This window comes from Eleutherodactylus coqui, chromosome 11 (genome assembly GCF_035609145.1).
Source record: "Eleutherodactylus coqui strain aEleCoq1 chromosome 11, aEleCoq1.hap1, whole genome shotgun sequence".
NCBI classification, from domain to species: domain Eukaryota; kingdom Metazoa; phylum Chordata; class Amphibia; order Anura; family Eleutherodactylidae; genus Eleutherodactylus; species Eleutherodactylus coqui.
The window spans coordinates 96,349,328-96,367,393 of NC_089847.1; the positions used below are offsets into that span (position 1 = coordinate 96,349,328).

Here is an 18,066-nt window from a genome sequence, read left to right on the forward strand (position 1 = left end):
CCCAAATCATGTATGTGTATATACAGAGCCCTGTCTGTTTTCTTTTTTTTTTTTTTTCTGTGTGCACATGCCCTGCGCAAAAAAACACGCAAGAATACTCCCTTGGATTTTAATAGCCAATTAAGTTTAATATGGGCTAATTGGTATATAATACGCGCCAAAATAGGACATTCTGCTTTTTTTTTTTTTTTTGCGTGACTGAAATGCACTTGTAAAAACCGTGCATATGACCAAACCCATTGAAATCAATGTGTTCTATTCACTGCGTATTGCGCACGCACAAATGCGTTTGTGCGAATAACCTAAATACTCTTTCTAGTGCTTGAAGTGAATATTTAGCCTAAGGTACTACATAGGGCCATGAGACTCGCTATATGGTTCCATATTGAGAGCCTAATGCACATGGGGCCTCATCTTCATGTTAAAATTAACTATTATTGGTGCAATTGTGGTTGAAAAATAGGAACGGTGATTGGACAGATTTGGAATCGATGTATAGGGAAAACTTTTAGGCAAGTTGGGGACAATCCAAGGCTACCCATACGGTTTAGATAGTTGCCAGCCGACTGCTCATTCAGCCGATGGCTACCTTGCCCAATACTCCCATATACATATATTTGGGAGGGAGGTCTGCTTTTCTTTTCTTCCCGGCACCACTATTGTCCATAGGATGTGTCCAGTATTGCAACTCAATGGGAAGGGCGACAAGGCTGCCCCCTCTGTAGCTGTGTACGGTTTCCTGTTATGCCTTATTACTTTATGGAGGAATAGTATATTATTTAAGAGGAATATTGTCTATTTATGCAAATTTTGTCCATCCACAACCCATCTAGTTGACGATGGCTACAAGGAACCAGATCAGTGCCGTGCCGTCTCGTCATTGTCCGACGGTTTGCGATCTGTCTGATATTGAACAGTTCCAGGACGGTGATGACTCCGCGGTTCGGTGGCTACAGGGTTGATCAGTAATCGGCAGGGTTCTTGTGTTCACCCATTGTATACTCTTCATCATGGCCTCTGCTGTTCTGTATATGCTGTCTGCAGTCCACTGTGTATACTGAGGTGTTTTGTGGTGCCTATATATATGTAACATATATAATGTAAAACCTAATTTTGACCATTTGCTTTTACTTTTCCAGCTGTAAATGGATTCACATTGTGCTGTTAATGTCTGTTTGTCATTTTAATTAGCTTTCCAAGGTAATAAATGGATTATACTCTACAGCTGCCCTGTCAGTATCACTTACTAGAAAGAATTATCTTTTTTTTATTTATTTATTTTTTGCTTACAAGGAAAATTTTAAAGTAGTTCTTTGGATACAATCCCATTAAAAAAATCTGTGGGTGTCTCACCGCTAAGACCCCCACCAATCCTGAGAGACATGGGCCACTTGTTCCCTGTCCTCACTGCAGGGCAGACTTACTGCACCCCCCGCAGTGAGGAGGAGAATGAATGGAGTGCTGTGCGCACAAGTGTTCCAGCAAGCAGCCCAATTGAAATTAATGGAGCATAGACCAACGCTCCATTCACAGTGACGTCAGTGCGGATGGGGACCTCCATTCTCAGTATCAGTGGGGGTCCCAGTGGTGAGGCCCCCACTGATCAGCAAGGTATTCTGTATTCTGTTGATAGGTAATAACTTGTACAACCCATTTTAAGGCTGGCTGACTACTTTTCATTTGACCTATTGGTGCATATGGGTGTCATAAAGCTAGAGCTCTACTCTGGAGCCCTGTCTATTAGCAAGGGCAGAAAGCAGTTCTCAAGGAGCTTCTCTCACTTTGGTGGACTGAACACACCCAATTGTCCTTGAAATTATTGCCATCTAATACTTAATTTCACCTGCTGTGGCCACTGCAGCAGAAATGACTGGCTGGCCAGAGTATTCTCCGCCAAGATCCAATGATATTTAGGCGTTTTATGAAGCCAGAACAATAGCAATCTGAGTCAACCTTCTCAAAGTAATAGTAGTGCTACACAGGACAACAGTTAGGCGCTTAAGTGCAGCGACCGTGAACCAGGCCTACAGCCGAGGGGACGGCGGGGTACAATATGGCGATGGCTCACGGTGGCTCTACCGTTTCCTTCCCCAAATGGCCACAGAGTAACTTAGCCCAGCCACCAGCAGGGGAGATAAGAGTGCATGACTTGGTTACCAGACAGTAGTTCCTGAGTGTCGTCGTGACGCCAGTGTCCCTAGACACGTGACGAATCACCCGCCCTGAATAAAGATAAGTCCACAAACAAAATGCTTTTTAAAACTTGGGACATGCTGTTTCCTTTTACTCACGATTAACTTGGTTATCTTCCAGTTACAGACAATTACTTGCGTTTTGCAAAATACGGCATTCAATACTTCAGAATAACTTTTAGATTACATCTCTTGACTCATTCAAGTTCTTTTCCCAAGGCACACATATCCTCAATCATTGTTATCTGATGGCCGCTTCTCTTAGGGCAAACACTCTTAAGCTTTACGGCCCTTCAAACACGTTCACATCTGTTGCTAATGGTAATTAATTTCTTACTGGGTTCTTTGAGTTGCGGTTCAGCAATAAAGTGGGCGGTACTTGCACTCTCGCACCAACTCCTGCCCTGCATTACTTGCACTCCAATCCCCAGAGGGAATAAACCTCTTACAAGGAGTGACATCATCTTGGCTTAGCCCTGGCAGGAGCAGTCCATCTCTCCTCCATCTCCATTCTCTTGACCACTCGCTCTCCGATCTTGCTCTCGACTCTTCTCTTTTCTCTAACTCCTCCCCCAGAGGTTAGGACAGACAATACACATCACTAGACTAGACTAGACTGATACAAGCCCCAAACATTAACTCCTTCATGCCCTGTTTGGGTTAATACAGATAACACTGCACCATACACTACTCTCAACAAAGACATGATACAAAGACAAACATACTCAGTGCTTGAGGGGCCCCAACTCTGGGCCACTACATAAGCACCCGAAAGTTGTCCCAACGATTATCGCTCTGTGCTTTTCATACAGGAGTGATAGTCGTTCAGTAAATGGAGGTGGAGCGCACTGGAGATCACTTCCGGCTGCCCATCTCCAGTCACTGAAAGATGAGTGGCTGCCTGTTTACACCGAGTGAGAATTTGCTCATTAGTCAGTGAGCTGAATCAAAGAGAAAAGCGACGGAGTGATTTCTTGCTCGGTATCCTGTCAAATCCCACTTTTACATGGGGCAACTCTCAGTCAAAATCGCTTGTTTGGGGAATTTTTTTTTCTCTTGACAATAGCTCGTGTGAAAGCACCCTTAGGCCTCGTTCACACGAGCGCTGTTTTAGCACATTAGAGGCGCGTAAAAAGAGCGCTTCTATAAGAACCAATGGTTTCCTATAGAAGCGTTCACATGAAGGACTTTTAGAGGTGCTAAATACTCGCACCATTCAAAGATAGGACAGTGACTGCAAAGCTCACATCTAAGGTCAAAGCTGCGAGAAAAGATAGGACCTGACATATGTTTAGTGCACGATGTGCAGGAGTTTCCATAGACTCCTATGGGACCAGGAGTCTATGGAAACTCCTGCGCTGGAAAATGAGATTACAAATCTTATTAGGAGGATTTCTGCTGACTGAAGGAATTCCCAGCTGCTTACAGTGGGACATAAATGTCCCGCTGTAAACTCCTGTTAGTCTCTGCAGGGATGAGGGGAAGCCCTGAAGGTTCCCTTAATCTCCGCGGGGGACCAACAGGAATTTACAGCAGGGCATTTAAAATCTGCTTCTGGGCAGCATGTTTTAAATGTCCCACTGTAAGCAGCTGGGAATTCCTCCAGCCCCGCTGCTGGACAGTAGGGGAATCCCTCCATTTCTCTCCCCAAGAGATTTTCCTATAGCGGGAAGAGAGGGGGTGGGGTTACAGGGCATCCCCGAGAGCATGGGAGAAGAGGATGGGGCTAAAGGCTTCCACCCTCTAGCGTCGTCTCATCTCTATTTGCTATGGGGAATCCCTGTGAGAAGCTCTATAGCCCTGCCTACTCTCTCTGCACTATCAGGATATTTCTCGGGGATCCCCAGAGCAGGAAGAGAGTGAAGCTATGGGGGATTAACCCATAGCAGGGAGAGACAGAGTGGGGCAATGGGTTAATCACCATAGCCCCGTTCTCTCTTTTCCTGCTTTGGGGAAATCCTGAAGCCCTGCAGGGCTTCTTCTCTCTCTCCTCCTGGAGCAGCTGCCCTTTCATGTGATTTTCAGTGCAGTATAGGTGAGATTTATTATTTATTTTTCCCACGCACCTACACTGCTAAAACCATGCTCATGTGAATGGGGCCTTAGCGAGAGTTTGGGTACACTTACAAATGGTGAGATTTTGCTCCAATCTAAATCATGGTGGCCATTTATACCTAAATGTAAATGAAATAAAAAATGACTTGAACTTGCGCTCACTGGATTGCTATAACAATATACTGCAATAATCATGTATTGCAGTATATTCTGCATTTCAATGTTAATCGACTAAAACCAGCCAGGCCTTAACAGACTGCAAGACCTGGGAGCCATCACTAGGCTGTGGGTTTCCATGTGAAAACATTAGCACCCTGCGGTCATATCTGGTAGGGGTGGGTGCAGGATGGGGTCCTCCCCCTCTGTCTAGCTGGCTTAGTTGCCACAGTCAGCATTGACCATGGCATCCATGTAGTTAAATGGCCATGATCAAAGCTAGCTCTGATCGCAGCTGGGTGTCAGCTGCCTCAAATACCCTTAACCCAGCAAGTATGAAGTGGACTTGGCTCAAGAGCCTACTTCATACCCCACCCTTTACTGACTTCTTCCAGAAACAGTGCCACTTTTGTTCATGGGCTGTCTGTGGTATTACAGCTCAAATCATTGAATGGGACTGAGCTGTTATACCACTGACAGGCCATGAAAATCGCCGTTTGTGAATGAAAGCAGCCACGTTTTTCTAATTAAACCAGGCAGTAGATGTCAAATGGGTTGTGTCAGAAGACACGCTAGCTCCAAGATCTGTTGTGTCGTCAGGTCTGTTATTGGATGCCACTGTATACTGATTGTCATCATGTGTACAGCATAGGAAGCGGGCCTCATAATCCAGACATTCACCGCTTTCCTGGTTTTTGTTGGCGCACACAAGTCCGCGGGATGCACTACACTCCTGTATATAGTAGAGCTCTCCTAGTGGTATATAGGGGAACCTGACTAAGCGACACTCTGCTGCTTGTGGAGCAGTACATATGGAATATCCCTGGTTCATAATCGCTGTGACATTTTCAAAGTCTCCACCATCGGGGCCTGGAGTGGCCTGGTGGGTATTGAACCAGTCTGTCCAGGTGCACTGGGCATTGTGACCGGTACCTGGGATGCCTGCAAAAGAGAACAAAAACCCATTAATACAATAATTGGATATAAAAAAAACAAATAAGGCTAGTTTCACACAGGAGATCGCAATTTCGCCGTGAGAAAATCGCAGCAAAATGGCATCTTTGGTCCCGTGATTTTTAGGCATCAGCAATGCTTTTTTTATATTTAGAATTCTGCATCACTGCTGCCCCCAATGAAATTGCGTGATAAAAACACGCTGTTTTTAATTGCGAAAGTCAATAGGAATTTCTAATGTTAACATTGCATCGCAAAGCGCAAGTTTGTTGTGTTGCGATGTGATAAAAAGGAGGATCCATAGGGAAACAGGGGCGATAAAAAAAATAATCGCACATCGCTGAAAGATAGAGCATGTACGAATTTTTGTTCTCTCAACATCGCATGAGTGAAAACATCGCAGACGGGAAGGAAACCATTAAAAATCATTGGTTTCATAATCTGCTTTTTAACTCACTCTCGCATTGGGTGAAAAAGCACGAGAAAATTGCGTGATTTTTGCCTGATGGGATAGTAAGAAAGCAGATCAGGAATCCAATGTTGTACAATGCTTTCCTTCGCATTACTGATTCTCTTCACACTTGCGATTTTGTGAGAGCGAAAAATCGCGGCATGCTCCATCTTTCTGCGTTTTGCCTTTTTTTAGCGCCAGACGTATCTGTATGGAGCCTCCTTTTTATCACAACACTACAAACTTGTGTTGCAATGCAGTTTTAACATTAGAAAGTCCTATTGCCTTTTGCGATAGTAAACGCAGCAATGTGATGCAAGATTTTTACAAAAAAAAAAAAAAATCATTGCTGCCGCTCAAAAATCGCGGAAACAAAGACGCAATTTTGCCGCTATTTTCTCACGGCAAAATCAGGCTCACCGGTGTGAAACTAGCTTAACAAAGACTTTCCTAAATCTAGTTAGCGCTGTGGAAATTCCTGCAATACTTCTAGTAGCAGCAAGGGGGATGAAGTTTAAAGGGGTGATGAGTGTAAGGAACTGCCACAGAGGGCTGTATAGTAGAACACTGTGCAGCTTCTGATTAGACCGAAAATGTGCATTTATTTGCTTGAATTGGAATAACCCCTTTATATACTGCAGGCCAATGTTTGCAAAGTTTAACGGGAGTGATAAGTTTCTGCGACAACATATCTTAAGAGTGCATTCAGACGACCGTATATCGGCTGGGTTTTCACGCCCTGCCGAGATACGGCATCCCTCTCTGCAGGGGGAGGAAGCTGGAAGAGCCGGGAGCAGTGCTCTGAGCTCCCACCCCCTCTCCACCCCCTCTCCGCCCCTTGCCACTATTTGCAATGGGAGGGGGTGGAGCTAAGTTTTTTTTTTCCACTGCTTTGCACTTCCTGTTTTGTTTTTTGTTCATGGGGTCCCAAAGGTGACATGCATTATAAATGGAACGCACTCGAATGGCATGCTTATCTTCTTGTCCAGCTGCTACTCAAATGCCTCTGCCCTGTGCCGGTCACTGCACTGGCTGCCCGTCAAACCAAGAATTCAATTCAAACTCACTACCCTCATCCATAGAGCTCTCCAAAGCACCGCGTTGCCCTACATTGCCTCCCTCGTCGCAATCCACCACCAAGTCCGCGTCCCCCGCTCCGCTAATGAAATTAGATTAAGTGGCTCTTTAACTCGCTTCCAAGACTTCTCCAGAGCAGCCCCAGTCCTCTGGAAGGTGCTACCCCAAACTATCCGGGCAATCACTGACACACAACTTCAGGCGTGCACTAAAAACGCACCTCTTCAGGAAGGCATACCATATTCCCTAAACCAAACCTCTCTTTACTCCGCCTGATAACATGCTCCCTCTCCTACTGACTGCAATCCCTATTAGCCACAATCAACCGCCCCCTGCAGTCACACCAATTCAGGCACTATACTACTTATGTCTGACCATTGTCTGTGTGTATAGCATCCCTCACTCTCCACCTCGCCATACCGTGCACATCTCCAGCCCTTTACCTTCTGTATCCCCCTATTATCTGTAGTTTGTAAGCTCATTGGAGCAGGACCCGCACCCCTACTGTCTCCATCAATTGATTACTTCATGAAACCGTGGTTTTTGAATTTTTGTTTTTTGTCTCTGTTCCCCCCTGTTTTGTAAGCGCTGCAGAATATGGTGGCGCGATACAAATAAAGACTATTATCATCATGTTGGGATATTGTTATTTCATTGTCAGACTTTGCAGTGACGGCCGGCCACCCGTTACAGCTATGACCTTGCTACTACTAATTTTACTGTACCCTCACAATTCTTTCCGTTATCTCAAAGTATCGGACTGAAACTCCACACTGCACAAACTAACGTATTTAGAAATTAAGGAGGAGAAGCTATCTATTAATATAAATCAACGCCTAATTACCTGTGGGCAGAGCTGGCATCTGTGTGGCTGAAGGCTCTGGTGGCATTTCATCACATGGACAACAGAGGAATTGTACCTCAAAGTCTATACATGGGGCCTTGTTGTTCTTGTTGAGGCAGACCAGCCCTGCGCTCCGGTCACACTGGGTGTTATACTGAAGTTCCTTAAAAGGGACATAAGGAAATCGGGCAGAGCGGCACCTAATGTCTCTAGGTAATTTACAGACATCAAATCCACAAGCTGTGATGTTCTCCAGTGTCTCCCAGTCTCCACTGTTTGAATTGTCTTTGGGATGGTCAACATTAAACCACTCAGTCCATTCACAAGGAGGACATGTGTGGATTTTGGGGGAAGATGGAATTTCTGTACTTGTATGACCTCGTAATTCTGGCTTTTGATCACATGGACAACAAAGGAATTGTACCTCAAAGTCTATACATGGGGCCTCGTTGTTCTTGTTGAGGCAGACAAGCCCTGAGCTCCGGTCACACTGGCTGTTATACTGAAGTTCCTTAAAGGGGATGTATGGAAATCGGGCAGAGCGACACTTAATGGCTCTAGGTATTTTACAGACATCAAATCCACGAGCTGTGATGTTCTCCAGTGTCTCCCAGTCTCCACTGTTAGAATCGTCTTTGGGATGGTCAACATTATACCACCCCGTCCATTCACAAGGAGGACATGTGGAGATTTTGGGGGAAGTTGGAATCTCCGTACTTGTATGAACTGGTAATTCTGGCTTTTGATCACAGGGACAACAAAGGAATTGTACCTCAAAGTCTATACATGGGGCCTCCTTGTTCTTGTTGAGGCAAGTTAACCCTGAGCTCCGGTTACACTGGGTGTTATACAGAAGTTTATTAAAGGGGACATAAGGAAATCGGGCAGAGCGACACTTAATGTCTCTAGGTACTTTACAGACATCAAATCCGTGAGCTGTGATATTCTCCAGTGTCTCCCAGTCTCCACTGTTGGAATCGTCTTTGGGATGGTCAACATTAAACCACTCCGTCCATTCACAAGGAGGGCATGTGGAGATTTCAGGGGAAGTTGGAATCTCTGTACTTGTATGATCTCGTAATTCTGGCTTTTGATCACAGGAACAACAGAGGAATTGTACCTCAAAGTCTATACATGGGGCCTCGTTGTTCTTGTTGAGGCAGACCAGCCCTGCGCTCCGGTCACACTGGGTGTTATACAGAAGTTCATTAAAGGGGACATAAGGAAATCGGGCTGAGCGACACTTAATGTCTCTAGGTACTTTACAGACATCAAATCCACGAGCTGTGATGTTCTCCAGTGTCTCCCAGTCTCCACTGTTTGAATCGCCTTTGGGATGATCAACATTAAACCACTCTGTCCATTCACAAGGCGGACATGTGGGGATTTCTGTTGGCACCAAACAGGAAAGAAATGAAAAATGGTGGTTGTTTGCGTTGACAGTATAGGAAAAATATACTTAAAGTGGCTTTCCACAGACAAAAGGTTTTTCAAAGTTTCTCAGACTGCTATAAAAAACAAAAGAAAGGAAGCCAAACGTACCTCACTCGCTCCCCTGCCGCTTCGGGCTGCAGTAGTGATGGCATAACGACAGGGGAATATGAGCCTGCTGTCGCTAATCACTATCACTGGGAAAGTCCTTCTAAACATAACTTTTAATAACTTAATAACATAAAAATAAAATCAAGGGCAGATACTAGATGGACGTACGTCCAAAAATATTCCCTCCACGCTGTTCCTACAGATCTGAGGTAATTAAGGAACAGAGTGGCCCCATTGAGGGAAAAAATGGAATTCCACCCATAGAATACTAATAGGAAGGAATGGATAGAATTTAGAAGAGCGATAACACACCCCAATCTGATAATCCAACCCAAGTAGAAATAGATGGAAAGAGCCGGAAAAAGGGGTAACAGAACAGGATAGTGGTATGTAATCTCAATTTGCAAAGGTACATGAACTCTCCCCCAATACAATTTATAAAGAAAGATAGGGAAAAATACGCGGTCCACGCTGGCTGCGTCATGTACCTCTGCAAATTGAGATAATGGCCCACTATCCTGTTCTGTTACTCTTTGTCTGGTTCTTTCCATCTGTTTTTATATGGGTTGGATTATCAGATGGGGGGAGGGGGGGGGATATTATCACTTTTCTAAACGCTATCCATTCCATCCCATTAGTATTATATAGGTGGAATTCCATGTTTTACCTCAGTGGGGCCACTCTGTTCCTTAGCCCCTTAGTGACGGAGCCAAATTTTGGAAATCTGACATGTGTTACTTAAACATAGAATAGCTATGTAAAGATTTTGCATCTCCAAGTGATTCTGACATTGTTTTTTTCACCACATGTTGTACTTCATTTAGGTGGGGAAAATAGACCGATAGAATTTGTGTATATTTATTAAAAGCGCCAAAATTGGGAAAATTTTGAAAAAATTATCATATTTCACATTTTCCACTGCAATATCTCAAATATGTGCAAACATCCTGTACAAATTTTGATAAGATATATATTTCCATCTGTTTACTTTATTCTGGATGCACATTTAAAAAACTTTTTTTTTTTTTTAACCATTTAGAAGATGTAGAAATTTAACATTCAATAGAGATGAGCGATTATACTTGCTAAGGCACATTACTCGAGCGTGTAGTGCCTTAGCCGAGTATCTCCCCGCTCGTCTCTAAAGATTCGGGGGCCGGCGCCGGTGATAGGTAAGTTGCGGCGGGGAGCAGGGGGAAACAGGGGGGGGGAGATCTCTCTTCCGTTCTCGCTCTCCCCTGCCCCCCGCCGGCCCCCTAAATCTTTAGAGACGAGCGGGGAGATACTCGGCTAAGATACTACTCGCTCGAGTAATGTGCCTTAGCGAGTATACTCACTCATCTCTAATTATCAACATTTTGAGGAACGCTTTGTTTTCCTACCACCAAACCAAGATTGCAAAGGCTCATCTGTGTCAGTATGATAGATACCCCCACAAATAACCCTTTTTAAATACTACACCCCTTAATGAGGGATGTCATCAGTTTTTTTTTACCCCACAGTTTTTTTTTTCCAGGAATTAATGCAATTTAGAGGAGAAAAAATAACATTTCATATTTTTACAAATATGTCATTTTAAAGGCAGGTTTTTCTCTGTAGTGCACATATAAATGAGGATTTACACCCCAAAATGAATCCCCCTGTTTGTTCTGTGTTCATAAACATTGTGGCCCTAATCTTATGTCCTTATTAGAGATGAGCGAGCGTACTCGGAAAAGCACTACTCGCTCGAGTAATTTGCTTCATCCGAGTATCGCTGTGCTCGTCCCTGAAGATTCGGGTGTCGGCACGGAGCGGGGAGCTGCAGGGGAGAGCAGGCGGGAGAGAGGGAGAGAAAGATCTCCCCTCCGTTCCTCCCCGCTCTCCCCTGTAGCTCCCCGCTCCGTGCCGGCACCCAAATCTTCAGGGACGAGCACAGCGATACTCGGATAAAGCCAATTACTCGAGCGAGTAGTGCTTTTCCGAGTACGCTCGCTCATCTCTAGTCCTTATGTACAACGGGGCCCAAAATGAAAGGAGCAGCCGGTGGCTTTCAGAACAGACATTTTGCGTGAAGGTGATTTAGGCCCCATTGCCCACTTGTAGAGCCCTCGAGTGGCCAAAACGATAGAGAATCCCCACAAATTACCCCATTTTTAAAACTAGACCGCTTAACGACTTAATGTAGGGCTCACCTACGTATTTTTACTCCACAGTTTTTGAATGAATCTAAGCAAAAAAGAAGGAAAAAATTTCAATTTTCATTTTTTGCAAATTGTGTCATTTTAAAAACAGTTTTTTTTTGCACAGCATACATAGGAATGAAGACTTTCACCCAAAAATGGATACACCTGTTTGTCCTCTGTTCAGAAACATACCCATTGTGGCCCTCATCTTATGTCTGGATGCACAAGGGGGCCCAAACTAAAAGGAGCAGCCTATGGCTCTTATATCAGACATGTTGCTTGAAGGTGATTTAAGCCCCATTGCCCGCTTGTAGAGCCCTTGAGTGGCTAAAACGATAGAGAATCCCCACAAATGATGTCATTTTGAAAACTAGACCCCATAACAAATTCATCTAGGGGTGTACTGCATATTTTTACCCCACACACACACTCCGCACCCTTTTTGGCGTTCCCTAAATCTTAGATAAAAGTAATAATGTAAATTGTGTGGTATGTCGGAAGACAGGGGTAATTACTGGGGCCTGGGTGGGATGGGCACATGGGGCAATAAAACCGGGTATCCCTCCTTCCCCCATGCTATTTTGGGGTGCATTTCTTCACTTCAGTGGCGGGGATGTGGTGTAAGAAGTGGCGCTCTGTGAGGCTTTGTAATCTTGCTGAGGTGCGGCGGTTTCAAACAGAAGGTGTTCAACAAGCTCCTTCTGGAACTGTAGGAAGGCAGGCGTTCCCGGGACTTCTTGTAAACTATGTATTACAGGTAGCGGTCTGAATAACGCCGGGCTCACTTGGCCGTATTTGGAATCTGCTTGCGGAGGCCCCCAGTGATCCCAGCTGTGAGCCCGGCCCTGGCCCTGCATGCGGCTGAGTAATGTGCTGCGCATAAATAACTGTCTACTCACACAGGCGGTCATATGCAGTACACCATTTTTATTTGGTATTTCCTGCACTGTCGCTTAGTGATGACGTGGAAACCCACAGTCCGTAGACAATGTAGATGAGTATGGGCTGCGGGTATATCTGCGATCATGGAGCACAATGGGCTCTATGTTGTGGATATCCGCGGTCAAATAGAACCTGCTGCGTTCTGTTTTCTGCGAGTGGATTCCGTAATTCCTACCCGCTAATGTTTGCGGAACTGTGTAATCCAGTGCATTTGATTGATCCATGTATGACAGGGGTGTCAAACTCCTTTTCACCGAGGGCCACATCACGTTTATGATGACCTTCAAAGGGCCGATTGTAAGACCGCCTGCAAACGGCCAGGTCGAATCCCGACCCGAGCCCCTGCAGGGACCAGCACGGCACTCACCTGCTCTCTCGGCTCCGGCTCTGTGATGTGTCGGCCAGTCAGCGCATGCACAGACCGGAGCCGGCAGCTGGGAAGTAACATTTCTGTGCGGGCCTCTGCGAGCCCCGCACAGTAATAGAGCATGCTGCGATTTTTTTTCCACGTGAGATTTTGCGTGGACAAACTGTGGCCGTCTGCATAGGATTGCGTTTTCTAACGCAATCCTATGGCAGCTTCCACGGGCGAAAATTCTACGGGACAGGGGGCCTAAGACTGTATAGTAAAGGCCTGTTCACACAAGCGTATTTGCGTACATAATATGCAGAGAACAGAAGCCATTGATGTCAATGAGTTCATTCACATGATGTATATTTTCACACAGCATGACCTTTTTTGTTACGTACTACGCACCCCAATACGCCATTGAAGTGAATGGGCCGCGCAAATACGTGGTGAATGCGCAGGAACCCTATGTATTCACTGCATATTTGCGCACCATTTTAGTGGCCCATCTGCGTTCTTTTTTGCGTGCCCAAATATACAGGTATAAGTGATTTTCGATTGCGCAAATACGCAGCCTATTTGTGCGACCAAAATACAATTATACCCATGTGACAACAGTGTTCGCTGGGATCAGCGGTAACAGCGTGATTACCGGCGGGGAGCTGCGGCACCCCAGCTGGTAATCGCTGCAGTGGTGAGCGGCGTCTGCACGCCGCGGGCCACATAACATGAGGCAGCGGGCCGGATTCGGCCTTCGGGCTTTGTGTTTGACACATGGGATGTATGATTATGGATCAAACACATGTGGAATCTGTAATTCCTATCCGGTCGTGTGAGACCGGCCTAAGGTAAATCGCTACCTTTTTGTCATGTGACCTGGGACCGCTCAACGAGGCCACCGGTCACTGATCCAGGCTTTCGGCGATTGTTGGTAGCTGGGAGCAAGGAGGTTTTAAATTTCCCAGGCTCCTGCGAATGTGTCTGACATTTTGCCGGCAAGTGCATGTGCAGAATCCGGGTAAGGAGGAGGATCACGTCGGGGTTCAAATACGGAGGCCTCCGGTAAAAAGTTTCATCTTACTTAGTTATGTAATTTCATCTCCCCTCCTGGATACGATCCATAAGGGGAGATGAAACTTCAACTTTTCATTTCAACTTTTTTTAACTTTACATGATCCCTGTTATCCAATCTTTGACAGCCGGGTGCAGGCAGATTTTAAATTTGTCGGGCTCTCCAGCCTTCTGCGCATGGGTGCAGAGATCGGGACATCACAGAGGACCAGGGTGAATATTTTCAGCTGTCCTATTGCTTCCAATCCATAAGGGGAGCTGAAACTTTAGCTTTTTTTTTAAACTTTTTAAAACTTTTCTATGATGGCCGGTTTCCATGGTCCCCGGTGACATCTCCTGCCTCCCGGCTAGCTTCAGGAGCCAGGAGATTTCAAATTTTCCAGGGCTTCCAGTCTTCTGCGCATGCGTAGGACGTTATACGTCTGTCGCGCATGCGCAGAAGAGCAGCGTCAGGTCCCGGAGGACCAGATCACTACGGGACATTACAGAGGACGGGGGTGAGTACTCTCAGCTGCCCTGATAGATCCGATCCATCAGGGCAGCTAAATCTTTCACTTTTTTTCACTTTTTATTGACTTTATTGCATTTGTCGCTATCCATTGGATAGCACCAATCGCATTGCCGGGGAATGGGGGCTCCTCGCGGCCCCCATGACTGCTCTATGTTGTTGGCTACCTCCGGTAACCGATAGCATGTAGCTGTCACGTCCACAGCCCACGTGGCTTTAATCCTCTGGGGATGCATGTTTTTACGTCCCTGAGGATTAAAGCCCACTTAGGCAGGACGTAAAAAGGCAATGGGGCCGTCACTAGGGGGTTAATTACCTTGGATCTGTAGGAATAGTATAGTGGGACATTTCTTTGGACATATGTCCATGTAGAATCTGCCCTTGAGTGTTACAACTCATGTCCGGATATAGTTATTTAGTTGCCAAACTCTGTGGAGTGACGGCCGGCTACTCGTTACAGCTATATACTTGCTACTACTAATTTTACTGTGCACTCATAATGTTTTCTGTTATCTCATGAGCATTGGAACGGAAGGAAACTCCACACTGCACAAACTAAAGTCTTTAGAAATAAAGGAGGAGAAGCTACTTATTAGTATAAATCAACGCCTAATTAATTACCTGTGGGTAGAGCTGGCATCTGTGTGGCTGAAGGCTCTGGTGGCACTTCATCACATGGGCAACAGAAGAATTGTACCTCAAAGTCTATACATGGGGCCTCGTTGTTCTTGTTGAGGCAGACCAGCCCTGCGCTCCGGTCACACTGGCTGTTATACAGAAGTTCCTTAAAAGGGACATAAGGAAATCGGGCAGAGCGGCACTTAATGTCTCTAGGTACTTTACAGACATCAAATCCACGAGCTGTGATGTTCTCCAGTGTCTCCCAGTCTCCACTGTTAGAATCGTCTTTGGGATGGTCAACATTAAACCACTCTGTCCATTCACAAGGAGGACATGTGGGGTTTTTGAGGGAAGTTGGAATCTCCGTACTTGTATGATCTGGTAATTCTGGCTTATGATCACAGGGACAACAGAGGAATTGTACCTCAAAGTCTATACATGGGGCCTCGTTGTTCTTGTTGAGGCAGACCAGCCCTGTGCTCCGGTCACACTGGGTGTTGTACAGAAGTTCCTTAAAAGGGACATAAGGAAATCGGGCAGAGCGACACTTAATGTCTCTAGGTACTTTACAGACATCAAATCCACGAGCTGTGATGTTCTCCACTGTCTCCCAGTCTCCACTGTTAGAATCGTCTTTGGGATGGTCAACATTATACCACCCTGTCCATTTACAAGGAGGGCATGTGGGGTTTTCGAGGAAAGTTGGAATCTCTGTACTTGTATGATCTGGTAATTCTGGCTTTTGATCACAGGGACAACAAAGGAATTGTACCTCAAAGTCTATACATGGGGCCTCATTGTTCTTGTTGAGGCAAGTCAACCCTGAGCTCCTGTCACACTGGGTGTTATACAGAAGTTCATTAAAGGGGATATATGGAAATCGGACTGAGCGACACCTAATGTCTCTAGGTACTTTACAGACATCAAATCCACGAGCTGTGATGTTCTCCAGTGTTTCCCAGTCTCCACTGCTTGAATTGTCTTTGGGATGGTCAACATTATACCACTCCGTCCATTCACAAGGAGGGCATGTGGGGTTTTCGAGGGAAGTTGGAATCTCTGTACTTGTATGATCTGGTAATTCTGGCTTTTGATCACATGGACAACAAAGGAATTGTACCTCAAAGTCTATACATGGGGCCTCATTGTTCTTGTTGAGGCAAGTCAACCCTGAGCTCCTGTCACACTGGGTGTTATACAGAAGTTCATTAAAGGGGATATATGGAAATCGGACTGAGCGACACCTAATGTCTCTAGGTACTTTACAGACATCAAATCCACGAGCTGTGATGTTCTCCAGTGTCTCCCAGTCTCCACTGCTTGAATTGTCTTTGGGATGGTCAACATTATACCACTCCGTCCATTCACAAGGAGGGCATGTGGGGTTTTCTGTTGTCACTAAACAGGAAAGGAAAAAAAATATTATTTGCATTGACAGTATAGGAGAAATATATTTAAAGGAAACTGTACTCACCTCACTTGTTCATGGCTGCAGAAACCATGCTGGTATAACCTGGGTATCTCCTGTATATGATCGCACACTTTACATACAATTAAAAAATGCATCAAAAACCTGTATCTGTTTTTTTTTTTTAAATGCATGTTTTGTTTATATCCACATGCTGTTTTTAATAGTGAATGCAGTTTCTTAAAGACGCGTGTGGTTTTTGAATACCGCCTGCAGTTTTAAATTTTTTTTTTCAAATTGTGGTTCAAAAATACAACAAAAAACATGAACATGGCCCTAAGGGCTACAAATGTATTCATTTAGTGTAAACACAGCCAACGACTGGGCGACAAATCATAATTTTACGCAGACATAAAAATTATTGTTCATAAGTTGTTACATGTAAAAAAGGGTCGTTCAGACGTTCACATTCACTGCTACAGTGACCCGACCGACCAACGATCAAGTGAATGACAAAAAATGGAAAACGATTATCTGCTTGTGTAAACTGGCAGCATTTTAAAGCGAATTATGACATTCAAATAATTTTTTCATTTCACGTAAAAGCGCCCTTAGTAAAACTTTTATGCAATTAACGCTAAAATGTGTAGTGATCACAGTCCTCAGCTGTCAGGCCTTCTGTGACTGCCCTTATAAGAGGGATGGCTGCTGTGCCATGCAATACAGCCACATAGGTTGTACCCCCTAAAAACTGACCCAACTTTGGCCAAAGAAACACCATTAAAAATCTCTAAAAATCTAGTTTATATCCAAAGTAGAACCCAGACTACTTGCAGAATGGCACAGAGTATAGAATAAAAAGGTACAGTTTACTTTTCTTGTTGCAAGGGTTAAGCATCATGACATAGCTGGACTTACCTGGAAGTGTGAAGGTCTGACAGAAGCAGATGAGTAGGACAATAAGGTGCATAGTGATCTTCCTTGTGGACTGAAGTAAGAGTTGAAGAGGACAGACAGATGCTTCTTTATGTAGTTGGAGAGTCTTAAAGGAGATGTCCCGCGCCGAAACGGGTTTTTTTTTTTTTTAAACCCCCCCCCCGTTCGGCGCGAGACAACCCCGATGCAGGGGTTAAAAAAACAAACAGCACAGCGCTTACCTGAATCCCGGCGGTCCGGCGTCTTCATACTCACCTGCTGAAGATGGCCGCCGGGATCCTCTATCTTCATGGACCGCAGGGCTTCTGTGCGGTCCATTGCCGATTCCAGCCTCCTGATTGGCTGGAATCGGCACGTGACGGGGCGGAGCTACACGGAGCTACACGGAGCCCCATAGAGAAGAGGAGAAGACCCGGACTGCGCAAGCGCGGCTAATTTGGCCATCGGAGGCCGAAAATTAGTCGGCACCATGGAGACGAGGACGCCAGCAACGGAGCAGGTAAGTATAAAACTTTTGATAACTTCTGTATGGCTCATAATTAATGCACAATGTACATTACAAAGTGCATTATTATGGCCATACAGAAGTGTATAGACCCACTTGCTGCCTCGGGACATCTCCTTTAAGGTTGGTGTCTTCAGTGACATAATAGTGACTCCTCCCATCTGGAGGTGGTTTGTAATGTAATTAGCTGTATAGTGGTGCTGGAGGCAGTATATTCATGTCACCGGAGCATTATTGTACTGCACAATGCACGTCCCTTCAGGGTTACTACAGGTTTACATGGATATACA

At 45.2% G+C, this 18,066-nt stretch overlaps 1 protein-coding gene across 1 annotated transcript; it reads right to left on the reverse strand.

Moving 5' to 3' along the window:
* LOC136581754 (mucin-5AC-like) lies at positions 1 to 17,361 on the reverse strand. The gene is made up of 4 exons (XM_066582377.1): positions 17,254 to 17,361; positions 14,928 to 16,325; positions 7,730 to 9,118; positions 1 to 5,345 (listed from the first exon to the last, which is right to left on the reverse strand). Exons 1-4 carry the CDS (start codon positions 17,303 to 17,305, stop codon positions 4,927 to 4,929), a joined length of 3,258 nt encoding a protein of 1,085 aa, XP_066438474.1. The 5' UTR covers positions 17,306 to 17,361; the 3' UTR covers positions 1 to 4,926.
* Positions 17,362 to 18,066: the final 705 nt, after the last annotated feature.

Excerpts from the sequence above, each read along its gene's own strand:
- LOC136581754 (XM_066582377.1), bottom strand. The coding sequence starts at position 17,305 with ATGCACCTTATTGTCCTACTCATCTGCTTCTGTCAGACCTTCACACTT. Across the intron at positions 9,119-14,927 it reads GATGCCAGCTCTACCCACAG|AAATCCCCACATGTCCGCCT; the intron begins GTAATTAATTAG and ends TGGTGCCAACAG. Across the intron at positions 5,346-7,729 it reads GATGCCAGCTCTGCCCACAG|GCATCCCAGGTACCGGTCAC; the intron begins GTAATTAGGCGT and ends TCTCTTTTGCAG.